At 40.2% G+C, this 26,862-nt stretch overlaps 1 protein-coding gene across 1 annotated transcript in view; it reads left to right on the top strand.

Moving 5' to 3' along the window:
* Positions 1 to 2,810: 2,810 nt before the first annotated feature.
* The window catches only part of GAS6 (growth arrest specific 6), a 55,267-nt gene continuing 31,215 nt past the window's right edge, over positions 2,811 to 26,862 (top strand). The window contains exons 1-4 of the mRNA XM_063126182.1: positions 2,811 to 2,918; positions 3,875 to 4,047; positions 22,597 to 22,621; positions 24,882 to 24,944. Of these exons, the coding sequence (XP_062982252.1) occupies positions 2,849 to 2,918; positions 3,875 to 4,047; positions 22,597 to 22,621; positions 24,882 to 24,944 (331 nt within the window). The 5' untranslated portion in view covers positions 2,811 to 2,848. The remainder of the gene's footprint in view (positions 2,919 to 3,874; positions 4,048 to 22,596; positions 22,622 to 24,881; positions 24,945 to 26,862) is intronic.

Below are 26,862 nucleotides of genomic sequence, written 5' to 3'. Positions count from 1 at the left end.
TAGTCTTAGAGATCTCTGAAACTACCCAATTTGCAGTTACTATAAGTGCTTCAAATATTTTTCAGCTGCTTGTAACATTAGTTGCCCACCAACAATGATATGTATTGATGCATTGTTCTTATTGGGTTGCTTTCTGGCTGACCAAGTACAAGCCTGGGTCACCTACAGATATATATTTCACTGAACTGATAGTTTAAAGGAGCACTGTCTGAACCCTTCTCAAAGATACAGGCAGCCCAACCTGTACTTGAAAGTGAGTCCCACTGGGTGGGTGGGTTTGCACGACTGCAGGAAGGGAAATAAGCCATGGTTGCATGCTGTCTGGATCTCTTACCCTCACTGGTGCAGCTTGCCACGTTGTCCGAACCTGGGTGGCATAGCTTGTTTGGGAGGCAGGGCAGCAACCCTCAAATTATCCAACAGCAATCCATGAGTTATTTGCTGTCCCTTCAAACAAGCCATGCTGCCTGGGTTTGGAGGACATAGCAAGCCACGCCAGTAAGGATAATTAGGGAAATCTGGCTGGCACTCAACTGGATGCATGGTGAGATTAACAAGCCACCGTGGCTTGTTAACCATGCTGCAATCATGTGAAACGGGTCACTGAGTTCATGGTATCAAAGTAAGTATCCATTGAACTACAAACTAAACTGTAAACGTAGGTTAAGAATTGTTAAGCAGTTTGCAGAATAACATAGCAACCCTAGATGCTTGCATTGGAATATCTGCCATTTACACTGTTTTTGCAAAGCTGACACACATAAGGTTTGAGAAGATTTTGCAATTAAGTAGTTATGCCCATAGATGAAATTTAACTAAAAGGTGTGTGTGTTTCCTTCCTTTTCCCAAAAGAATGTATAAATAGCAAATGAGCCCTGTGCAGTGGACTATACAAAAACAGCTCCCTCCACTCCATAGGCAAGTCAAACTCCATTGATGATGTCATCCACCCTAAGGCAATTTTCACAAGTGATGATTATGAAAAATAGTTTCCCCTCCCCTTACTAAAACAAATTTTAAAAAGTAGATTTCACACTAGGTTAAAAAAATGTGCCCTCTCCAGCTTCCATACCATGTTAAACACATTCAAGTGATTCTTGCCACTCTGAGATTATGCTTACATAAAAAACCCATATAAGTGTTTATTTGTTGACGTGGCAGGTTTTAACAATGAGTGCTGCTCAAGTGATCATCAAGTGCCATCAAAGTGCTATACAAGTGATGAAACTACAACTTTAACATGAGTTTTTTGTGTGTGAAGTAACTGCCAGCATATCCATCACAGGACCACTTCAAATGTGCTCAAATGGCGCACATCCAGGGCCGGTTCTACCATTGGGCAGAGTCAAATGGCCACCTCAGAAGGAGGATGCTGGGGGAAGGAAACCATGGCCAGGTGTTAGAAGAGGGAGGTGTCAGGGCCATGTGGCAGGTGTGGTGAAATAAGATGTAACTGCTAGTTTGCTCAGCTTCTGTATCCAGAATTGGGGGGGGGGATTTTCTCCTTTGCCCAAGGCAATGAAATGTCCTGGGATGGCCTTGCATACATCTCCTGGGAAACAGTGTGTAACTGCAGATTCTCAGAATAAATGTATATATGTATTGCCACATGTGAGTATTGCATAAGCATGTATATTTGTTATTTATATTCCTGGTTTTTATGTTCACTTATGTTCATGTTTCATGTCCCCCACCCTGCACAAGACCAGAAATTCCATGACTAGGCACAACTTCCCAGCAGCACATGGTCAACATACATGTGACAATGCATGCAAGGGTGAATGTTATTTCTTGCACAGATTTGCAATCTGTATAGCAATTCCAATCATGTCTGAAGTATCCATCACGGGAACATAGGAAGCTGCCTTAAACTGAGTCAGACCATGGCTCCGTCTTGTTCAGTATTGTCGACATCAGCCTGGTTCACATAACACAAGTCAGAGTACAGGTTGAATACGTGTTGAGTATGGATTATTGTTGAACTGTGGGTTATCGTTGAATTGTGGATTGTTATGTTGTGTGAACTCAGCTATATTAATAAACCATGTTAACCAACAACAACCCACACAGTTCACAACCCACAACAAACCATGGATTCTCTTCATGGGTCGTTCGTCGTTAAAAAAACCATGGTTTATTAGTGCAGTTGGTTTCACACAACCCAACAGCCCCATGATTCAGCAACAACCCAGACTCAACCTGTATTCTGGCTTGTTGCATTGTGCAAACCCAGACTGGCAACAGTGGTACTCCAGACTTTCAGGCAGGATTCATTTCTAGCTCTATCTGAAAGACACAAGGGATTGAACCTGAGACCTTCTGCATGCAAAGCAGCTCTATCAGCCTCTCCCGTCAAAAACAAGCACGCAAACATCTGAAGGCCGGAGGGCAAGCATTTGCATCCAGTAAACAGCTCCGTGACTTTCAAGTAATTTCGGACACCCACCACAGCCAGAGCCATTGGCTTAGACACCGGAGGGCAACGTTCCTGAGGGGTCATTCGGTTCTTCTGTGATAATGTCCCTCCAGGCGGGGCCTGCCTGCTCTTCCCTTCCTCTCTCTCTCTCTCTCTCTCTCTCTCTCTCTCTCTCCACCCTGCCTTGAGCCGCTCTCCTTCACCGAGGGCGCGGGAAGCACGCGAGGTGTGTCGCTCTCTCGCTGCAAGCCCCAGTGCGAACTTTCTCAATTGATTGGCTCAAAGGCACAAGCGACTCCCCCGCTGGGCTCGGCAGCGCTCTCGCCGCTGCCTCCAACAGTAGCTCGCTGCGCTCCCTCCTCCTGCACCAGACCGCCCTGCTCCGCTCGGCCAGTCAGAGGGCGCAGCCCCAGCCCCAGCCGCCGCCGCATCATGCAGCAGCCGCCGGCTCCAGCTGCTGCTGCCCTCTTGCTAGTCCTGCTGGCTACCGACTCCTCTCAGAGTGAGTAGCAGTACTTCGAGGGGCTGCCTTTTCCTCCCCGGGGGAAGGAAACACCTCTGCCCCCGCCATTCCGACGTCTCCTTGGGGAGAAATGCCACTTCCACTTCTTCTCCCCGCTCCTCTGCCATTATTAAGATAGCCATTGTATAGAAATCCACACGAGCAATGCAGCATCTGCGTCTGTCCTGGGCTGGAGGAAGGAGTCCATATTATATTCTCTTCTTTTTGCGCTCAATACCTCTTTCCCTCAAGGTCAGGACACCCCAAAAACCTCTCTCACTAGAGGCGCGGTTTGAGACGCCTGGGCCAGCCTCCCGTCTCCCCCACCCCCGGTGGAGAGGGTACCTCATTTATTTGCGTGGCTGTTTGTGCGTAAAGGTTGTTTCTCTCTCTCTCTCACCCCCACCCCGGTCATCACTTTTTTGAGCCCTTCCGCTCCTACTGGGCTTCAGGGGTTGACTTGACCATTTCCCCGAAAAAGGGTGGGGTGACGCGCGCTCTCCTAAGCATTGTTCTTGTCTGTGGGAGAAAGAGCGAGCAAGCGCGCTCAGAGGGGAAGGGGCGCAAGGATGTCATTGTTTATGACTCGGCGAGGTGAACTGTTGTGGCGCCGCCGCTCTGGGCTGTGGCATTGTTTGGGGGTGGTTTTTTTTTAAGCAGGAGGGGGTACACTGAAATGCTATGGGGGAGCTAGTGACTTCAGCTAGAGCCCTGGGGCGAAGAGGTGAAAGGACGGGGAAGCTCCATTAGGATTTTAATGTTCAGGGGAGTTCATGACAGTTCCTCTGCTCTGGATATTATGGTGCGTGTTTGGCTTTGCTGGCGAGGTGTGCGTCAGGGTCACTTTTCTCTCTCTCCCCCACCACACCTCTCTTTGTTCCTGTGTCGAGTTGGAGGGGTTCACTACTAATGGCTTCCTCCCCTCACCCCCCGCCCCGCTTCCTTTGGGGCCCCAGCTGTGCTGCTCCACAGAGCCCGAGAGGAGGCTTCCCAGTTCCTTCGGCAGAGGCACCGCCGAGCCTACCAGATCTTCGAAGAGACCAAGCAAGGCCATCTGGAGCGAGAATGTGTGGAGGAACTCTGCAACAAGGAAGAAGCCCGGGAGGTGTTTGAGAACGACCCTGAGACGGTGAGAGACACACAGAGAGAAAGAGAAGGGAAAGAAGCGCTAACGATAAGATCTATTTAAAAAAAAACCCCAAAAAACAAGGTTAAGTCCTGCAACAGCAGCAGCAGGAGGAGGAATGGGAATGAGGACGCCAGCTGCTTGCACAGCTGGGGAAGTTGTTTGGAGGAGGAGCCATTAGATAAATAACTAAAACCACGCAGGGTAACCAGCACTTCACTTAACAAGATTGTGTTTGGATTGCCTGGCAAAGAAAGCAAGAGTAGTGAAACGCAAGGGGGGGAGGAGTGTTTATATTGGACGAAATTAGCATTGATCTACACGGGACTCCTGTTTTTTGTTTGTTTTGTTTTTTTAAAATCTCTGTTTTAAGGAGAAATTAAATCCTACTACAACCAGAATGTAGTTACTGGAGTATGGAGTGGGTTGTGCTTTGTACTTATGAGGATCTAAAAGCATCTTCATTTTCTGCTTCTTTGTTCCATCTCTCCCACCCCCACCCCATGTATCTTAGATACTTAAAATGGCTTGCAAATTTAAGGATTTCACTGAAGAATTCCATTGCAAATAAACATTTCTAAATGTTCTTGTTTAAATGAGCAATCAAAATTTTACATTGGATTGGGAGATTTCACTAACCTTCCGGATCAATAGTTGCTTATGTTGGTAGGTGCATGTAAGCAGTCATGAATTACTTGTTGGGTAAAATCAGTCTGATTTTTAAAAAGAAATTTTCTGCCTAGTGAGAGAATGGCATGCGTATAATAGTTATTTAGTGCTAAAACTGTCAGTAGCATAGAAAGCATTTTAAATAAATGCATTTTAAATGGTTCATTTAGTAACATTGCATTCAGTTTCTAATATTATTCAGATTGTCTAGTACTTTTGCATAGATACAGTTGTTTGCTGAAATATGATTTCTGATTTGCATGCATCTTTCAGATGTGCTTTTCTGAGCAGGCTTTTTATTGTAGGGATTATCTGGCATTAGTTTAGGAATACATTTCCTGGAGAAGAAATTTACTGGTGATTTTGCACAGGGCTCTGTATTCCTGTTAATGATTTGATGGGGAGGGGGGGCGTAAGAGTTATGTAGGTCAAAAGTACTGGGAATGGGAGGGACTTGGCTCTTTTCTGTAGAGGAGTTGATGTTTTTTTATTTAAGGCAAAACATGTCTTGACATGTATACTCTTAATGGACTCAAAGCAGCATCACAGCACACAGAATAGTTGCAAAACAATAGTAAAAAAAAGCAAATAAATTCTGCTTGTGTTACTTTGAACTTTTGGCATCAGGCTAGAGGTAAAGTCAAGGTTTTGTTGGTTTAGAGCAAAATGGATAAAGATATTTTATTCTTATTGTATGTAGTTAAGACTTTATAAATTGGGAGGTATTACATAGTAGACTCATTAACACCTGTGTTGTCATCATTATGTCATAAATTATATATATTTATATTTTGTAATTTTCACGTAACTTTTTAATCTTAATATTAAGCTCACATTTAATCAACATAAATACTACTGAAATCCAAGTTTACAAGGTTGCTGCAGTAATTCGTAGTAATAATAATTTGTAGTAGTAGTAGTAGTAGTAGTAATAACAACCTCTAAATCTGAACTTCCCTGTGGGTGAAAAAGGTAACCTGAGGTCATCATATTTTTATTTATTGGAGTTTTAGTCAAGAAGGTTACTGTAAATTAGTAACCATACCACACACAAATGCTGGGTTTGTTAGCCAAAAGTTATAAACTGATTTTTCAACAATTTGACAAAATTGTGGTGTTCCATTTCAAAACGGGACACATTTATCAAAATAAGTACAATGAAACTGTTTGATTTCACAGAGCCAATTGTCTGACTTGCATCATGTGCCATTTTACTTTAATTTTCTTCTTAACTCCCCTCTTCTAACTTTAAACAAATCTTGATGAAATTGTATAACTTCTCCATTAGTCAAAGTGTTAACTTTCAAAGTTTCAAAGGAAAGAATAGAGAAGGGGATGAACGGTTTTTCAAATATGGTAATATAATGAGATCCAAGAGATAATAATGTAGCTCTGCTGTTCAGCAATCAGTGTACTAAATGAGAGTTAGTCTATTATTATTATTATTGAACCAGAGAAGCATCGATGATTCAAATGTCACTCACTCAGGAGTGGTCAACTTGTGGCTCTCCAGAAATTTTGGCTTACAACTCCCATCAGCCCTAGCCAGCCTAGCCAGTGGTGAGGGATCATGGGAGTTGTAGGCCAAAACAGCTGGACTACACTAGGCAAGTCACTGTTGCTCTCAGCAATGTGGTAATAATAACCACTTTATGGGGTTGTTGTTGGGATTACTGAGATAATGTATGTAAATTATTTTGAACACTCAAAGCTCCATAGCCAAGTATCATTATAAAATGTCAGTATACCATTCAATAGTTATCTGAATGCAGAGGACTTGTAATGTACCATTGAATGTTATCACAACTTTTATAAGTAAACACATAGACTGATAATGTGTGTTCCTGCTTTTTATACACCATCTTAGCATTGTACAGAAAAAGAGCACCGGAGTTGCTTTGCTAGTTAGGCAAAAAGCTTACCTAGTCCAGTTGTCAATAGAGCTTACCCCGATGTCTCTGGAAAGTAAACAAGCAGACCATGATAAGGCTAGGCATCTCCTGAAGTTTATCTACAGAACATGGCAGTTCCAGCTCCTCAACCTGGAAGCTCCATTTGTAGCTTGAATCTTAGTAGTCAATGATAGCTGAATGCATGAAGGAAAAGTCTGTTCCTTTTCAGAACAACAATGCTACACTAGTGGCAGAATTTATTTCTTCAGGCTGTGTCATAACAAAGGCAACAATTTGATATTCGGTGTACAGAATGTCGGTATATTGGCACATTACCACTTTCAATTTAATTGTGATTGTGTGAACACAATTATTTAATTTCTTTCTGCTAATCAGTTTCAATAGTTGCTCCTGGATTTGTTTTGACAGATTATTATTATTATTTATTTATATAGCACCATCAATGTACATGGTGCTGTACAGATTACACAGTAAATAGCAAGACCCTGCCGCATAGGCTTACAATCTAATAAAGTTGTAGTAAACAATAAGGAGGGAAAGAGAATGCAAACAGGCACAGGGAAGTGTAAACAGGCACTGGGTAGGGTGAAGCTAAACAGTATAGAGTCAGAACAAACTCAATATTAAAAAGCTATAGGGAACAGAAAAGTTTTTAGCTGAGTTTTAAAAGCTGTGATTGAGTTTGTAGTTCTCAAGTGTTCTGGAAGAGCGTTCCAGGTGTAAGGGGCAGCAGAAGAAAAAGGACGAAGCCGAGTAAGGGAAGTAGAGGTCCTTGGGCAGGCGAGAAGCATGGCATCAGAGGAGCGGAGAGCACGAGCGGGGCGATAGTGTGAGATGAGAGAGGAGAGATAGGCAGGAGCTAGACCGTGAAAAGCTTTGAAGGTCAACAGGAGAAGTTTATATTGGATTCTGGAGTGAATTGCAAGCCAATGAAGAGATTTCAGAAGTGGAGTGACATGGTCAGAGCGGCGGGCCAAGAAGATGATCTTAGCGGCAGAGTGGTGGACAGAGACCAGCGGACTGATGTGAGACGAAGGAAGGCCAGAGAGAAGAAGGTTGCAGTAGTCCAACCGAGAGATAACCAGTGCGTGAACAAGAGTCTTGGCAGAAGAGACAGACAAAAATGGTCGAATCCTGGCAATATTATACAGGAAGAAACGACAGGATTTAGCTACTGCCTCAATATGAGGAATAAAGGAGAGCGAGGAATCAAATATAAAGCCAAGATGGAATACTTTCTATTTATTCCATACCATTTAATAATCCATATGATTGTCATCTGAGGCTTTCCCTAAGGGAGGCTTAGATGATGGCAACAAGGGAAAGGAGCTTCTCAGTGGTAGCCCCCCCCCCCCAATTGTGAAATGATCATCCCACTTAGGTTCTCCTGGCACCAACATTACTATCTTTTTGGTGCCAGGTTAAGACTGTCCCTTACTACCATGCATTTGATGGCATACAATAAGACTTAATATCAGTTGTAAAGTTTTTATGTAAAAAGTTTTTTTTATTATCGGTTTGTTTTGTAATTTTTTTGAACTGCCCAGAAAGCTGAGGCTATTGGGCAGTATAGGAATGAAATAAATGAAATTAAATGAATAAAAGAATTTTAGAATCTCCATCATGTTCTCTTCTTAGTAATATTTTTTTTCTAAAGAATAAACCCTGAACTTCTTCAAGCTCTCTGAAGATTCTTTATTCCCTATTTGAGCTGTCATTTCTGTACCTTTTCCAGGTTTTCATATTCCCTGTGATGAAATGATCAGAACTTTACACTGTATCCCATATGTGTGGGCACACTGTAAATTTATATACATAGCATTATGCTACTTGCTGTTTTATTTCAGTATGTTTTCTAATAATTCCTAACACTGAATTTGCCTCTAATGCTGAATTTACTGCAGCAAACCAACTGTTTTCACTGGGCTTATTTCAATTGTCCCGAGATCTCATTTGGTGTTTGACTTAGGATAGACATATGTAAAAAAACCAAAATAAAAGCTATATACAACGTGAGGGAACCTCCCTTGGTGACAAGTTTGTCTTGTTTGAAGATGTAAGCTATATAACTTTATATTTATGCTATACAAGATTCTTCTTCTTTAGCATATTTTTAATATATATTTGGAAGCAGAAACTGCATCTTGTTATAATTGCTTTTCGTGGCTGTGTAGTCTTTTCTAAAATGTAAGATATTAGGTTACATATTACTGCATTTAAAATATGTGCTTGGGTGAAAGGACATTGATTTGTATGATAATTTCTGTGCAGGGGGGAATTGTTTGAGAATGACAAATTGTGTGACGGGGATTAAAGGAGGCTTGGAAAAAGGATGACATATTTATTGTCAATCCTGCTTAATGCTATGCTGGTACAGCATAGCATTACATTCCAGTATATGCATTTATTTGCTGGCACAACAAATGCTAGGCATTTAGACCTTTAGAGAGTTTCAGGAGATAATTTTGGTGTGGCAGGAAGAAAAAATGCCTTCGATTGATTGGCAGGGAACTCCAGAGAGCTTTGCTTTGAAGATCATACTGAACAAGTAAGCTAGGTATTATAGGCAGGGCAGGACTTGGGAGAAACAACTGGGATACAAAGCTTCAAGAGAAGGTACGTTGCAATGTTTGGAATGTTTTGACCTACAAGGCATACAGCGTATTTCATATTAATAGTATAGAATAGAGTGGAATAGAATTTCAATAAGAAAGTTGTGGCATTGAAGCTAGAGTTTACAATTTGCAGAGAAACACAAATTATTGATCTTTAGTATTCGCTCAGGTACTCAGGTTTGTTAATAGAATCTGCTGTGAAATTTGGCTGACCTAATCTTAAAAAAAAATCCCTAAACAAATACCAGAGACAAACTAAATGGCGTGATGGGAAGAAAATGTTTCCCAGGAGTAAAAGGTGCATTTAGGCCTAGTTCAGATGTCATGTTGTCTGATTGCCAAACCATTGTGGTGTGAATGTGTGTGTGTCACTTACAAGGTCTGGTTTTTGTTTTGTGTTTTTAGCAATCAATTTCGCTTCAGTTGGTTACAGGACTCTTCATTGTATTCCTTTAGGACTATCATTTCAGTTGTTTGTATTATCAGTTGATATAGTTCACCCCTTGGTGGAGACATGGTGCATCTTTCAGCAGATATGAAGTGTATTTAACCACTTCGATACCAGTGGGAATGTTTTGTGAGCAATGCTTAATTCTTCCAGTCATAATCAATGAGAGATCCTTAACATATATGCTTGGAAACACTGAGGTCAATGGCACTTCCGTCCTAACATGTATGCTGTGGGGTTGGATTTAATGTCACCTTAAGCAAGTGGCCCAATACTGCCGCCGCCAGCATGTGCATGACCTTTACTGGTGGCGGCTACAATGTAGTGCTTCAGGGGGCAAGCACTGAAACAAACAAAAACCAGCATGACCTGCCCCTTTCAGAAAGCATTTTTGGTGCTTGCCCCCAGAAATGCTACATTGTGGCCACCAGTGGTAGGGGCTGTGCATGTGCCACTGCTGGTGGGCCTGGGCCTTAAAAATGCTTAACTCTGGCTAGATCTTGTGCATGTTTTATTCAGTACCAGTAGGTGTTAACCAGAAGTCTTGGGTCAATTCATTTAACAATATAGAGAAGGATCTTTGTAGTGATTGGCAGAGTTGTTTTAATGTCAAAAATGGTTGGCTCTGAATGCAAGGGTATCTGGTTGCTATTGGCTGAGCTGCTTGGATGCTAGAGAAGAGCAGGGCAGGCAGAAGGTCCCAGGAAAAGAGCAGTAGGAAATCAGTTAAACAGAGAGGGGCCCAAACAAATGAAGGCACATGAGGTTCAAATGAGGAACTAAGAGGTGAAAGCAAACTTGGAGAGAGAGGAGAGGTACATATGGTTTCTATCTGCAGAGATGCAGGAGAATGAAGTTCAAATATTGATTTGCTTTAAAATAACCAACTAAATCTTTGGCTGTAGCCTATCATTTGCCTACATTTAAGAATAGCTATGAAGGAAAATATCTGAAAATCTGAAATCCATGGATTGTATCCAACACTGGTTGGCTGACTGCCAGCGGAACAAACTACCGATGGAATGGATTTCCCCTCTTTCCTGCAGCCGTCTGTGTGCCCCCCTAAATCTGCTCCAGAGGGTTAGAGCACCCTCTGGAGTAAATTGGGGGGGGGCACACAATGGGCTGAAGAGAGGGGAAGAGAAAGGGGAAGTCATGAGCAGAAGTCTGCTCGGGTAACATTGGCATTAAACCTAAGTATGTATGTGAGTTGCTAGGAATCTGATCTACATGAAATTTATTTTACATTCCACCTTACTGTCTTTCCATGAAGCAAAATTATTATATCACAATCAGATTTTGACAGAATTACTTATTGGTTTGGTTTTTTTAAAAAGTATTGTCAAATGTCTATAGAAAAGTGTTTAGTAGAAATGGGAAATGCATGTTCATGCTCATTCAAAATTGCAGTAGATATTGAAAATTTAGCATCAGTGAAACTATTTGCCCTTTTATAGACACAACGCTGTTTCCCCTTGCCCCACCCCTTGCAAGCTTTACAATCCAAGGAATCCCCAAAGGCTCAGGTTGGATAAGAGTGTGTCTGCGTTCCATTCATCTTCACAAACTATCTGGGTTAGGTAATTATTTATGCAGGATGGGGAACTGAGGCTAAAAGGGTGTGATTAGGCCAAGGCCACCCAGTGAGTCTACAGTTCAGCTGGCCTCTAATTGTAAATGTAACACAGCTGATTTTGCAAACGTTGAAAATTGAGCATGTATAAATGAAACCATCAAAAGATTGGTCTTGGCATTTATTGCAATCAGTTTAATTAATTGAAAATGGAAACCTGGAATGGTTCACCACATTAGGCATAGTACAATGCATTGTGCTATGTCTGCTCCTTTCCCCCATCTGCCATGATAAAACATCATTTACTACCTTTTTTGCTCATTTTCCCACTTCACAAAACAGCATTAGCTTTTTAATAGCACTTTTCAGTCTTTAAAGCCTTTAAACCGTTATTTTAAAATCCTATCAAGTAGTCCAGTATTATCTATCTCATACCGAAGAGAGCAAAGCTGAGAGATAGTGGTTTACCTAAAAGGAATTTAAGTAACTGCCTTATGTAAGGTTAGACTTCTGCATCTAAAGTACGTGCTCTGCTTTAGATCTATCTCCCTTTCTGCAGAAAAGGTTTCATATCTCACTGAAACCTGAACTCAGATCTCTGAATTTAGAATCTAGAATTCCACCTAATGAGGTCATAACCAAGGTTAGATCTGAACTGGGGACCTCCTAGCTCAGCCACTGCACTACACCAATTCTATTTTTGTTTTATATATGATTGCATATTTGGCACTATTATTCTCTCTTATGTTTTCTCTTGAACAGATGTCTAGTATTAGTAGAAACAATATTTAGTATCAGACAGGCTTAAGGAAGTGCTTTCAACTTTGGCTTGTGTGTGTATGTGCATGCACACAAATGCAGGCAGTGAAACTGAACAATCTTAACTACCCAGCAAAAGCATGGATTATCAGTCATGTATGGAGTAGGCTTGCCAGATGTTCAAAGACTTGCTCCACTGTACCAAAGGCAGGTAGATAAATGGGAAGGGAAACTTAGAGTGGGGAGACATATACGAATATAACACTAACAGCATCGGATTCATAAACCAGAGTGAAGCAGAAAAAGGTGTTAAAAAGGCCCACCTTATGAAATTGGCTTTTGAGGAGTGGTTCTCAGTTTATACATATTGCTTATTTTTATCTGCTGCTATGTTTAGATGGGTCTAAATATTTGCTTATTTTAATCTTTAAGGGTTTTTTATTGTGATGCTTTAATAGTATTTTGGGTGTTACTGTCTTTAAGTTTGTAAGACTCCTTGAACTGTCTGAAGAGGTAGAAATGTATAAATAAACATGCAAAGAAAGTATACAAAAGAAATGCAGATTTTGCTTCTACTTCATTCCACTCTTTTAGAACAATTGTATATTATTGTATTTGTATGTCATGCAGTGTCTAGAGTCAAGCAGGCTTGGATAATGGGAAAAACAATTTTAGTCCAGGCCAGTCCTGAGAATCCTAGTCAAGAGATTTCTTGATGTATTAAATAAAAGCTGTATTAGCATTCTTCCTACCCAACTGAGTTTTATCAAGGATTTGTAGAAGAAAAACTGATACTGGACAGGTTGGATTTATGAGCTACCTAATTGGTCTTGTTAGCGTTTTCATAATTAAATGGGTGAGGAAAATTGAAGTGAGAAGCTAGAGCGTGATTCACACATGCCTATATATCACCCAGTTACATTTGTGAATGAGCCATCAAAGATCTACTACCATAGACAAAATTGTTGTATTGCTTGTCCAATGCCAACTCAAATGCAATACTTTTCAATAGAGTCAGTTGATGCATTCAGCTGCCAGTGATGCAGTGAAGAGAAGACAAGTAGTCCACATACTGTACATGTGCAAACCAGCCTGTGGTCTGGGAGAGTGGAGTGTGGAGAGCAGGAGGAGGTGGGAAGAAAAAAATCAGAATAATTGGAATGTCCTTATCTTCTTAGTAATTATATAAGTGTATAGGCATGAGATGCCTGTGAGCATGATCCAGCCAAAATGAAGCATTTTGAAGTGTTGTTGATTTTAAGCGGAATAGTTAAAGATGTCCTTCAGTGTCTCCCATTAAAATCAATGGGACTTACTGGCTTAACTTTGACTGGATTGTATTTCTATTATGTCATTGGCCAAGACCCATCTAAACATAACAGCTTTATTTACAGTAGTTTCTTTCAATTTTAAAAGAGAATGTTACTAATCTTTCTTGGTAATGGACTTCTAATAGTGCAACACTGAGCTCATGATAAATATAGTAGAACTTATCCTTCTTTTCTAAAAAGGATGTTTGCCAGCCAAGTTAATGAGATCACTTCTAATAATGGAAATATTTAGATATACATGCCTATCTAAATGTTTATTAATACATTCGAGAATGAGGAAGGAATGCAAAAGTGGTGAGGGAGTGGAGGATAAGGAGGACAAAATGTCTTTATGTTGATGGACTTATGCAGTCAAAATATAAATATCATTGAAAATGCAACTTACATTTAGCCATTCTAAAAAAAGTTATTGTTTGAATTTGAGGTATAGATCTTTCAAAAACTGGTAAAAACTTCTTGAGCAGATTTTAACCTCACATTTTTGGGGGGAGAATTTTACTAAAAAAAGAAAAGGAAGTCTTATGCTTTACATAATGGCTACATATTTCATGAGCTGTATGTAACCGCCAGAGGCCTGCTGTGTGGCCCCCATGCCCCCCAGTGGATGAGACTCTCTGCTTCTAGGCTGCTAAGGTAAATTTATGATCTTAACGGTGTTTGAGTGTTATAAGAGAACATACCATTTCTTTGATTCTAAGACGCACTTTCCCCCCCATCTCTAAAAATGGGGTGCGTCTTAGAATCGCGGGTGTGCCTTAGGGGTTTTTTTTCTGTTGGTGGTACTGAAATTAGTGTGCGTCTTACAATTGATGGCGTCTTACAATCGAAGAAATACGGTAGTGTTGTGGAAGATTATCACTGATTTATCCAGTGAAGAAGGTTCTTCCTATTTTGGAATTGTCTGCATTTCACTCAGTTCAAAGTTGGATTTTAAATATGGGACGAAGAGTTTTGATGAGTAAAGTAAGAATCCTGAAGTGTGAAAATTAATACTGTATGGCTATAAATGGATATGATCTTGACCATGTACCTATTTTATGGATAAACTTCCATTGAAATCTTAGATATATGTTCTGTTCATGGCATAAGTTCACTCTGTAAAGTATATAATGCCACCATTGTTATTCAAGTTAAATTCTTCCTTAAAAACAGTCTGCATTCTGGCTTGCATGGAGAGCCTCTACAGATACAGGAGGCTCTGCTCTTCAAAAAGTAACCCTGTATGAGCTGAGGGGGTGGGCTAGAGTGCTCCTTCTCCTCACGTGTTCGATTTTAACTCCTTTCTGAATGCCTGAATGCTTTTGGCATTCCTAGAAACAGATGCTCCTTCACCTCATTGATTTTGCACAAGCATGTATGATAGAACATGGATTTTGTTTTATCTTACAGAAGTATTACAAGCCTTTCAAATAGCACCATGGTATCATAAAGGCTAAATATTGGGGCTTCTGCCAGTGGCAGAAATGTAGTAGTAATTTCTAGAAATACGTCTCATGTTTCCCAAACTAGAAGAGAATAACACATTTGTTAGTCTCCTGACCCCCCAGAGTACACAGTAGCTCTGCTACTAGAGAGTGCACCTTCTGCACAATTAAATATCTGTGCACCCTGTCTGTTACTTCATTTTCTCTGTCACCCCATCTCACAGATCTCTTTGCACCTCCATCTTTCTTTATCCAACAGGTCTCTATAAACTCCAGATTACCCTCTCCTTTTTTCCCATTCTTTTTTTTTTTTACTGTAGCTTATAGCACCCTTTCTTTTGTATACTTCACTCCAGATCGCTGCATTCCTGTTTGGTATCTCTTTTGCTTCCTGCATCTCCATCAGTTATTCCGTTTCTTCTTCTTTGCTCTGTTGCTAACATCTCCCTTTCCCAAGCGCAGTAGTACATAAGACTTTCCTGTATACATAGTACTGTATACATGTACATGTATATATACATGTACATGTACTTTCCTGTATACATGTACTGTATACATAGTACTTTATACATAGTACATACATGTATAGTACTGTATACATAGTACATACATACTACTTTCCTGTTCATGCACTGTCACGTGTAAAAGTGTGGGGGAAAGTGGTGCCAAATCCTCCACATACTTCTGAATACTAGAAGAGGGGCAAGGCAGATGGAATGATGCAGCAGGGATTCGCCCATCCCTACTTCAACTTTTGATGGGCTTGGGTTGTCCTTAGATGTTCCGACAAAAGAAACATGTGAATTTGGAATTTCCCCAGGGCCCGACAAATAAATATGGATTGCGACTGGGGAAGAACATTTGGTTTGCAATCCTGATGTGAAGCTACTTGATGAAACAGGAAAAGAAACTTCTTGGGATGCATTTTAAAGTGGGAGGGGGGATGACATCCTAGTGCTGTTGGGGCAAATTAAGGGGGAAGAGTAGGGCTGTGCCCATTGCTCTCCCATCATATCTCTACCATTCACATGTTGAGGGGAGCCTGCTCTATGCTCATAGGGGCTCCCACTGTGATTTGGAAATGGGCACTACCAAAAGTAAAACTAATTTGATGATGGGTAAGGCAGGTGGTTTTAATGATGACTGGAAAAATAACTTAAGTAAAGGTTGAGAGAGGGTTGTTCTGTATTCTACCTATGCTTGTTTCCTAAGCAAAATAGGGGAATTTAAACAAAAATTGCAGGTAGGAATTTGTGACATTTTAGTTGGGCTTAATAAAAAGTTATTAGACTACAGTTGTAATGGAAGAAATCAAGTATCAGTCTGATTTGATAGTCATGTTTTTCCTCAAAGGGACATTACAAGACTTACTCTTGATTGTTTCAGAATTACTTCAGTTGAGATACATACTGTACCCTCATTTTGGCACTAGACTGCATAGGTTCCATGTTCTGTAACATGATGCCATTGAAAGTAACCTAGGTCTAGATACAGAATAAACTAGACTGGCTAATTAAGAAATTATATTGTGTAATGTAAAAAGTTGGCAATTATAAATGAAGTGAACAGATTTTTTTTAAAAAAAAAGTACAAATAACGCAAATGTATTTTTACACAGCATAAAGATTACCCCAGTTACCTAGGAAGGTTGTGGGCTCTCCCACACTAGAGAGTTATGCTTTAGGATGGATTCCTGCATTGAGCAGGGGGTTGGACTCGATGGCCTTTTAGGACCCTTCCAACTCTACTATTCTGATTCTATGATAAGATTTGTGGTATCTTATAGTGGCATAGTTTTCCCTCTAATGTTGCTACCTTTAGTCATGTGTGAGATGCAGTAATTATTTTATCTTATTTGGACTTGAGATATTATTTGTTGTGGAATAAATGTTGGCTGAAGAGATCAGAAGCTAAGTTTATACATATAATTCTGGCCAGTGTTGATACTTGGCACATGATATCACCTACAGTTTTGTGTAAATAACGCTGGCTCTGACGTGTTTTGTTTTTTTAAATCTTCCTACCATTGTAAAGGTCATTGTTTGTTCCTTTTGTTTCAGCTCTAGCTAGAAAATCTCCATTATCATTTTTGTGGTAAATTTTGCTACCACAACAAGAAGTGATTAGCAGCTTGTTACATTCTGATGCTGTGGAGCCAGAATAATGAAGAGATCAGTGGCACTTAGAAACAGAATTTGCATTAATCTGTTTGCACTAATTTTGAAAAAAGATTTATTCCAAGACATAACTTCATATATTACACAATGCTCACTTGTTTAATGGTAAAGCCATGGGGACATGCAAACTTTGGGCACTTCAGATATTTGACTGGAAAGATTACATAAAGCAGCATTCCCCAACTTGGTGCCCTTCAAATATGTTGGACTACAACTCCCATCATTCCTAGTTGGGTTGGCCATTGGCCATGCTATCCGGAGATGGTGTGAGGTACAATAAACACATCTTGGGGATAACAGATTGGGAAGGCTCACAGAGTTGTGTGTGCATGTGACGTGTTTTGTTATTTTACTTAATTAAATTTAGAGCAACTCGTGTTCATCTGCCCACATAAGAAAAGAGTGTGACCTAACAGCTTGCATAACTTGATTGAAAAGAGAAGAGGAGAAAGATGATGAAATTGGGAAAGGCACATAGACTTTCCATACTCCAGATTTGCCCGCACTTCATATGTATTAACTCATTATTGCAAAGATAGGCCAATATTATTTGCCTATTGTTATAGATGGGTAGGTGACACAAAGAGAGAATAGCTTGCTTAAGGTGATTCAGGGAGTCTGGGCCTATCTTAAGCCATAGCTTCTGCTATTTATTATATAAACTCCTTTTTCCTTCCTTCCCCCACCAAGTCAAAAGTGTACTCTTGGTTTGGTAGACTTATGAAACTGAACTTCATCAAGTCAATGAATCTTTTAGCTGTTTTACAACACCTGTACTGAAGATATTTTCAGGGACAGTCTAGGTGTTATGAACTATTACTGTGAATGGATATGATATGTCATTCTCTCTCTCACTATCTTGATTTCTCCTTTTGCTTATATTAGCTTAACAAAAAACAATAGAAATTTTTAGAAAATTAAATTACCCATGTTACAGATAGAGTACATTAGTGGAACTCCATATATAAAATGGATAATTGAAAGTGGTAAGAGTGTCAGTAGAAATGGTACGAGTGGGACCCCATTCGGCCATGAAGCTCACTGGGTGATTTGAGGCAGTCAATGATTCTCAGCCTAACCTACCTCACAAGGTTGTTGTAAGGATAAAACGGAGAGGAGGGGGACCATGGAAGCTGCCTTGGCTTCCTTGCAAAAGCAAAAAAGTTGGGATACAAATGTAGTAAATAATAGAATAGGTTATGTGATTTTAGTGTTGTCTATGGATGAGACCATGTATGCCGCACATATTTCTAGTTCTTGTTTTGTGCTTGTGGCACATTGTACTAATCTGTTTTATAGTAGATTGATAGCGGTGACCTTGTATGATCTGAGTTGGGGTTTCTAACATTTTCTTGAGTGAGAATTCTACCCCTGCTCCTTTTTGCATTGCAATTTCTGAAGTTGCTTGTCATTGAAGAAATAAGCATTGGGTGGAGGTTACAGATTTCTGCATGTAAGTTCTAGTTTGGCCCTCAGAAACTAGTCACTTTCCACAATATCAGAGCAAACTAAAGTATGAATAATTCACAAATTGTATAACTCATGCAATAACAAGTGAGAATTTAGTCTGTTGCGGAGTTAATCCTACCATTAAGGAAGAGTGAGGAGATTTGGGGTATCATGAAAGGGGAGCAAAATTTAGTTTAATTTATTATGCAGTTCTCTGTATAAGAGGAAATAATTTGGTGCCTATATGGGGTAAATTCACCTTTGTGCTGAATGATGCTTATTTACTTATTTATTTATTACATTTTTATAGTGCCCAATAGCCGAAGCTCTCTGGGCAGTTCACAAAATGCTGCCACCTTGACCTTAACTAACCTTTTCGTATATAGGATGTAATTTTCTCTTCCTGCCAGATTAATCCCTTTCGTACAAGCTGAACACAAACACCAATCTACTGAGCTTTGGAAGTCTGAATAAATGGAACTGTCATGTGCAGGAAAAGACAATTTCCAGCTCAGCTCTTGTTCTTCTTTCCCCACCCCACCCCAAAGTAAATGAATCCACTTATGTCATACAGTTATTTAAAACTACAGATGAATGCTTTTGGAGCAGTTAATTTGATTGTCATAGAATTATTCATGATTAAATGGGACATTCTAAGCTGTTTTAACAGGGAAATAATCTGGTGTCATAAACATTTTAAGTACCATAATAGTTTAGAATTTTATTGTGGGCATCTTGGTGGATTCTCATGTTTATTTTGGCCCCATGCTCCAATCACCTTGTAGAACAGCCTTCTCCAATCCAACACCCTCCAGATGTGTCATTATCCCAGCATGGCCATTGGTCCATGTCCTCAGGCTTACATGTCTAAAAAGACACAAGAAAAGGGATTGGAAGGGAGGATGAAAAATGCATAATGGTGATGCTTGACTGAGTTATCCAGATGGATATTCTGGAACCAATTTCACTCAGGTTTGCACTGCATCTATTGTCCATCTAGGCTGGCATGTTCTTCCATGACCAGATACAATGTCCCCTAAGGCGCCAGCTCCATGTTAGGGAAACACCGCCAACTGTTGTGTAACTGTCATGGAACTTGCAGGAGTACATGAGCCTGTCTACTACAAGTGGGGTAACCCCACAGAGAACAGCCAGAAGCATCCTGGTCACTGCTGCTGGTCATGGGGTTGGCCTCACTAATGTCCTACATGGAATGTATCCTGTAGTTGCAGGAGAGCGACTTGAGGAGAGCAAGGAGAAACACAGAGTAATGTGCAATAGCAGCTGGAGCACCTAGATTCTGGACCTGAATACAGAGGGCTCATCTACACCAAGCAGGATATTCCACTATGAAAGCAGTATGGAAGTGGTATATCAAAGGCAGGAGCCACACTACTGCTTTATAGCAGTATTCCACTTTCATAGTGGAATGTCCTGCTTGGTGTAGATGAGCCCACCATTAGTGCTTGTGAGGGAGTGAGAGAGAAGAGAGAGTGGTGTCATTTAGCTGCTCTGCTAGTACTCGTGCCCTAGAGTATAGTTACTGTGAGCATACATACCCCTTCTCCGTTAGAGATTGCAGTGTGTCTGGAGACATCTTGTTCTACTCCATGCATCTGGGCTGTAATCCTGCAAGGGAGACCCAGGCCTAATCTACACAAAGCAGGATATTGCACTATGAAAATGGTATATAAAAGACAGGAGCCACACTAAGCAGGATATAGCACTATGAGAGCAGTATATGGGTCCCAACACTTGTCAGTGCACTTTAGTACCGCTGTAAAGCAGTAGTGTGGCTCCTGCCTTTTATATACTGCTTTCATACTGCTTTTATAGTGCAATATCCTACTTGATGTAGTTTAGGCCCCAGTCATCACACCCACCCACATATATATATATATATATATGTCCCTCCCTGGCCCCCTTATCTGCCACTGCCTGCATGAGCACCTGGGCAAGTAGAGAGCTGCAAGATTGGAGGTCATTGCTACCTCCTCTGCTCCTGCACATTAAGAAGTATCCATGCCATAATGTCTCTTCCGTTTAGACTAGAGGTCTCGTCCTTTCCTTAACTCTTCCCTCCCTCTCCAGTGTTTTCTTGGATTTGCAGTTTGGAAGTGAGCAGAGAGGGGAAGAAAACTCCAGCTCCTGGCATGCAGTACACTGGCTCAAACCAAAATGGCTTACCTTGCACACTAATCAGAGAGAGAGAGAGAGAGAAAGAATGAGAACCTAGAGGGGAGCAAAACAAAAATAATCCCACAGCAGAGTCTGAATTGGAGTTACTGGCCTCCATCTTGTTTCATTTCCTCTATGTCTGTTACCACAGTGGTCTTCAGCTGGTCCAGAACCAAGACCCACCTTGGACTACCAATCTGCAACATGGGACCCACTTTCACAATTTTCTCCATGCCCAACATGGCGGCAACAGCTTTGCCATGACCCATCTGGACTGATCTTGCAACCCATATATTGAAGACCACTGGGTTACCAGACATATGGGATGCTTCCCTAGGCAGCCTTGGAAATACTAGGTGGGCCAGTAGAAAAGCAGACACAGAACTACCCCACATTTCCCCCTCTTCCACCATAATCCCCCTGCTTAACAATCATTAGGAGAGAAATCTCTTTGTTTGGTGATAAACACTAGGCCAAGCATTGTGTGGGACTGTGGCAACAGTTTTGTGTTCTGGTCTGGTGCTTATAATCCTTTCTGTTTGCTAGATCTAAGAGATAAGAATAAAAATGGGCTTCAGGTATTTGTCACTGCCTAGTATTGTTTCTAGGTCTGTTCTGAATTCCCTTAAAGGCAGAGCTATTTAAACCTTAGTGGCTTACTTGGTGGTCTGTGATTTAATACTGTCACTTGAAGGTGCTTTGATTTTTGCATCAGCTTCGTTAGTAGGATATATCCTGGGTAGAGCTGATGGTTTGTAACATATCCTGAGTGAGCTCTGATAGAATATATAAGAGTTGCAAAAGAATGATGTATATGTCTGCGGTTTTTACATATAATCTGTGGTCTTAATACATAATACTGGACTGGCTAAAGTAAAGTAATAGATAGCCTATATGTCTGACATGATTGCCTTAAATGGAATATGGCCTTATTTGTTTTGCATATGTGGTTTTATTAGATGTATTGTATGGTGTTGTTAGCTAAGTGTGTGATGTTCTGCTATGTTTTCTTTCTTTGCCTGTCTTTTTTTCTATTTCTTTATAGAAAACAATAAAATTGTTAAAACCGGTAACATATCCTGAGTGGAGTCACTGTTTGGTGCTCCACTTCAGAGTTCTGTGTGAGAAACATAAAATTGTCTTTTGAAGAATAACTCACTTTCCTTGTGGTGATCAGATTTGTTGGCCTGGGCCATTCCCGACTCCCACTTGAAATGGAGCCTTCCAAGCTGCTAGATCTGTTCTCCAGACCTTGCAGACCTGCAGGCTGGGGAGAGTTTAGTTTCAAGAGGCAGTTTGTCCTGCTGTCACTTGAAACAACCCTCGAGTACTGCTTTCACCCCGCTTGTGGAATACCCTCCTTTCGGAGGCCCAACTGGTGCTGACACTAGCTCCATTTCAGCGCCAAGTTAAACCATGGCTTTTTATCAAAGCCTTAAATTCCCCATGGTTACACATAGTTTTAATTGATTTTAATTGTTTTATTGCTTTTAAAAAATTTCTACCGGTTTTAATTTGTTAACGATTTAATACATTTTTAGCTGTGTAAATTATCTATGTTTATATTGTTCTGATTTTATCTGTATGCCGCCCTGGGATCCCAGTGATAATAGGGCAGGATACAAATGTTTTAATAAATTAAAAGATTTGCAAGAATTGCAGAAGATTTGCCAGCTGAGAAGGCTCAAGTAGATAGCTTTTTCAGGTAGGTAGCTATAGCCTTCTTAGGCAACAGATGTACTAATAAATAAGCAGCAGAAGGTGGAGTTCTTATGGGTATTCTGTCAGTACATTTTCTGGGTGATATTCCACATCTGCAAAAAGCTACACCAAAATGCTGAAGAATGAGGAGAACAAGAGAAGATGCTTTGCCTCTTCTCCACCAGTGTGACGCACAAACCTAAGACCACATTGAGATTACATTGCTCAATTGTCAGTAGCTATTTTAATTTTAATGTAATTATAGATGAAATGTATTTTTCCAATAAATCTATTTGCTTTTTCTTTCTCCCACAGGACTATTTTTTCCCGAAATACTTGGGTGAGTTGCAGTTATACCCTTTCAATATTTGGCAGTGCTATTTTGTTATCATTCATTATATTTATTTATATAATGCCTAATGCCTTTTGCCTAATGCTGGGCCTCAAGGTGGCATTACAAGATTTCAAACATATACACTTAAGACCTATAAATACAAATATACAGAAATTAAAAATAAATTAAATAAGTTCCAGTATTAAAACATGTAAACATTTAAAATGACAATTACTATAAGTCCTTGGCACTGCTGGAACACAAAAGTTCATAGAATAGCAGAGTTGGAAGGGGCCTACAAGGCCATCTAGTCCAACCCCCTGCTCAGTGCAGGAATCCACCCTAAAGCATCCCTAACAGATGGTTGTCCAGCTTTTGCATGCCTCCTTTAAAAAAAATATTAAATCATCTTACGAGTCCTTTGTACAGAGGAAAAGAACCTGGCCACTGCCTCTGTTGTTGGTTTGTTCATCCCTGCCAGGAAGTATTCCAAATAATAATAATAATAATAATAATAATAATAATAATAATAATAATAATACGACCACCTCCTCCTCCTCCTCCTCCTCCTCCTCCCAGGGCATTTTCTCATGATAGGGCCGAGAAGTCTATTTCGTTTCTCCCTGGGGAGGCTGCATTAAAAAAAAAAAATGCCCTAACGATTCAACTGCTTCTCATATGGTGTGCTCTGAAAGCGCCCTACTAATATTGCAGAAGGGAGGCAGTTAAATCTTGCCCTTGAAAAATTATGGCATGTTAGACACATTCATAATCTACTCAAAGAAGTGCAACATAATGGAGCACGTTTCCTTATCTTAAAGCTGTACAGTTTCTTCTCACTTTTTTTTTTTTTTTGGAGCAGGCATGCTTTTATTTGCATATAATTATAATCATTGGCTATGATTCAAAGAGCTGTGCAAGAATATCTGTCTGTATGGTTGGTTTTAGTTAATTTTGGTTTCCATTTTCCTCAAGTGCCGCATACTCCTGTTTGTCCCACCCCAAGCATCCCTTTGAATATTATAAACTGTTTTTGAAAATTATTGAAAGCAGTTTGCTGTGTAAGGAACTCACTTTGATGGGGAGGGGCTGGATGAGTAGAAAGGGAAAAGCTTAAATGCAGTGCAGATGTCACCTCTATGTTTATAAAGGAAATTATTGGATTGCAGCTATATTGACCCCAATCTGCCTAATGGAAATGGGTGCTGCATGCATTTCCCAGAGTCAAAAAGTCCAATCTTGGGGCATGTCTAGACGGGGTGATATCCCGGTGATTGTCCCGGGATCATACCTGTGCGTCCACGTGATGCACAGGACATCCTGGGAACAGGGAGGGACGATGTCTCCCTTGGCCTGGGATATCGCCCTACCATTAAATTCTGGTTTTTCTGCTGTCTCGGGATGACACGTGTGGCCCGCTGTCCTGTTTTCGTCCCAACTCCTCGTGAGTAACCGCGAGAAGACGGGACCCAGACACAGGTCACAGAGCTGCTCAGGAGCTCTGTGCCCATTGGGGGTGAGGTGGGGGAAGCGGGAGGTTTTTTTAAAAAAACAACAACTTACGTTTTGCACAGGAGCCTCCTACACTCTTTTCTGATTAAAAAAAAAACCGAAAATGATGGGTGCAACGTCCTCTTCCTCCTGGGACGTCGCACGCACATGTAAACGTGGGGGACGATCTTGCGATCAGAAAGTCGCAAGATCATACTCCTCCACCCCCCTCATCTAGACATGCCCTAAGAGACAGCTTTGTTAACAGCACAGATTTTATCTACCTTCTAGATCATGAATTCCGTCCCCAGGAAATTTTCCGTGGCCGTTTCCCTCCTGCTGGATTAGGGTTGCCTACATGTTGATGTTTAATTGATTAATTTATAAGATATTCTGTAACATTTTGTAGCAAAGTTTACACTGTATTCATCTGAATATCACTACACTAGAATCCTGAGAAAACTATTCTTTCTTGAATGGAGTCACTCAGATGTATTTTTTCTGAGCTATAAAATCTTTAAACCCAAACACTTTTTACTATACTTGCAACATCTGGTAGAAGAATTATATTGCAAAGCAACACTATAAGCTGTGCAACCAACTTTGGAGCAACAATATTTTGATTAAATGAAAAGAATTTTATAGCAGTTGGATAATGAACATTGTGGTCTGAATAAAATGAACAAGCAAATATACTGAATATAATACTGGGAAATTAAAAATTAGTTATTTTTGGCATCTGGTATAATAATAATTTTTGTGTTTTGTTCTTTAGCATGTATTCGGCAGTATGGGTCACCATATACAAGAAGTCCAGATTTCCATACATGTGTGCATAGTAAGTATTTTTTATATTTCTATGTTACAACTATATATGTGTACGCACACCATTGCTTTTTGTTCACGTGGGTGAGGAGGCATTCCGTTCCACATCACACTTTATTTACACTGTATGTTGTCCTTGCATTCCTTCCAGTCTGAGTGTTAATTTGTTCAGTTTTAGAAAACACTGAGAAAGTTTGCATGTAATTCTAAACTGCGATTTAGTATTATAAGGACAAGTTGTGGCAAATATTAGGCTCATCTACTTATTTATTTATTTATTTAATTACATTTATATACCGCCCCACAGCCGAAGCTCTCTAGGCGGTTTACAACATTTAAAAATAGTAAACATTAAAAGTATACAATTTAAAAACACACACACACATAAAAACAGTATAAAAACTTGCACCTTCCTTCTCCTTTGGCACAGTTGTGAGAAAGAGGTTGGAAGCTTCCACTTGCGTTTTAGATTAATCACAGTTTTGTGTTGTGTCCAAACCCTAAACTGATTAATATTAACCACAGTTTGTTGAAAAAAGCTAGTTTCTTAAACCATGGTTTGAAGTTGGTTTGTTTCAACAAATCTGTCGTTAATATTAACCACTTGGATTCAAACAACATGGTAAGCTGTGACTAATCAAAAATGGAAGCAAAAGCTTCCAAACTCCTCTTTGTGGCCATGGGGGGGGAATGTGTGAGCCCAAGGCCTACCCATTGTTTGAAGTGCTGTGAATTCATATAATGTTCCAGAACCTTTTAACTGCTGAAAGGAATGGCTCAGCAATCTGATACTGGAAAAGATCTGATACTGGAAAAGGTTCCTGCAATGAGCAGGAGGTTGGACTCGATGGCCTTATAGGCCCCTTCCAGCTCTACTATTCTATGATTCTATGTTTCAGAGGAGAGCGCATAAAGGGGCTGGTTGCACAACACAACTTCAGTGCATTCAGGAATGTGCAGCTGTCATTGCAATCCCCACTCTGGGGTTGTTGTGTCATGCAAACCCAGTAAGCGTGGTTTATGCAAGGGTGAAGCAATGGTGTATTTCGGGTTATGTGAAGGCTGTTTAACGTCACAAGAATCCCCAAGCAGAAGTTGGATATGCAGTCTGGCTCATATCCAAACCGGGTTGTTGAAGGGTTAAACAAGACAGGTTGTTGAAGGGTTAAACAAGACAGAATTAACCCAACAATGCATTCCTGACTTGTTGATTAAAAGTGCACTCCACTCATTCTCACAATTCCTGGGTTTTCATTATTATTATTATTATTATTTATTTATATAGCACCATCAATGTACATGGTGCTGTACAGAGTAAAACAGTAAATAGCAAGACCCTGCCGCATAGGCTTACAATCTAATAGATACAATCTAATAGATAATACAATCATGACATGAAAACTGGCTCATTATGATAATACTTGTAGTTGGAGAATTTTGTAAGCAACTGTCTATTATTCTCAGTTGCCATCTGTTACATGAAGTTCATGAAATGTGGAGACTCCATCCCAACATACCGTCTGGTGATTTATAATATAACATTGCAGAGTTGTTAGAAGAAGATACTCAGATGACCATTGCAATACAGGGATAATAACACTGGACAATATTGAAGGGTTGTAGTAAGCTATGATAGAAGATTTAGCAGGGTTATTGTAAATTGAGTGTTAAGGGTTAAGGACCCGTCCCAATATATAATGATAAAGCAAGATTATTGTAAGTCATTCTAAACATAGTCCTCTCCCCGTCTGCAATCTGAGAATAACAACTGTGAGCTATATTTGCATTTTCAGGGCAATGTTTACATGTTAAAAAACTGAACACATCCACATTTTTCTCACACAAGGAAGAGTGTCAAAAGTGCATTTTTTGTGAGGTGACAACATGTTACTGTCAAATCACAGCTAGAATAAAGTCCAGGATTCCCCCAT

Source organism: Elgaria multicarinata, chromosome 5 (assembly GCF_023053635.1).
Source record: "Elgaria multicarinata webbii isolate HBS135686 ecotype San Diego chromosome 5, rElgMul1.1.pri, whole genome shotgun sequence".
In the NCBI taxonomy this organism is placed as follows: domain Eukaryota; kingdom Metazoa; phylum Chordata; class Lepidosauria; order Squamata; family Anguidae; genus Elgaria; species Elgaria multicarinata.
The sequence above is the reverse complement of the archived record's forward strand: the minus strand, read 5'-3'. Positions and strand labels throughout refer to the sequence as shown.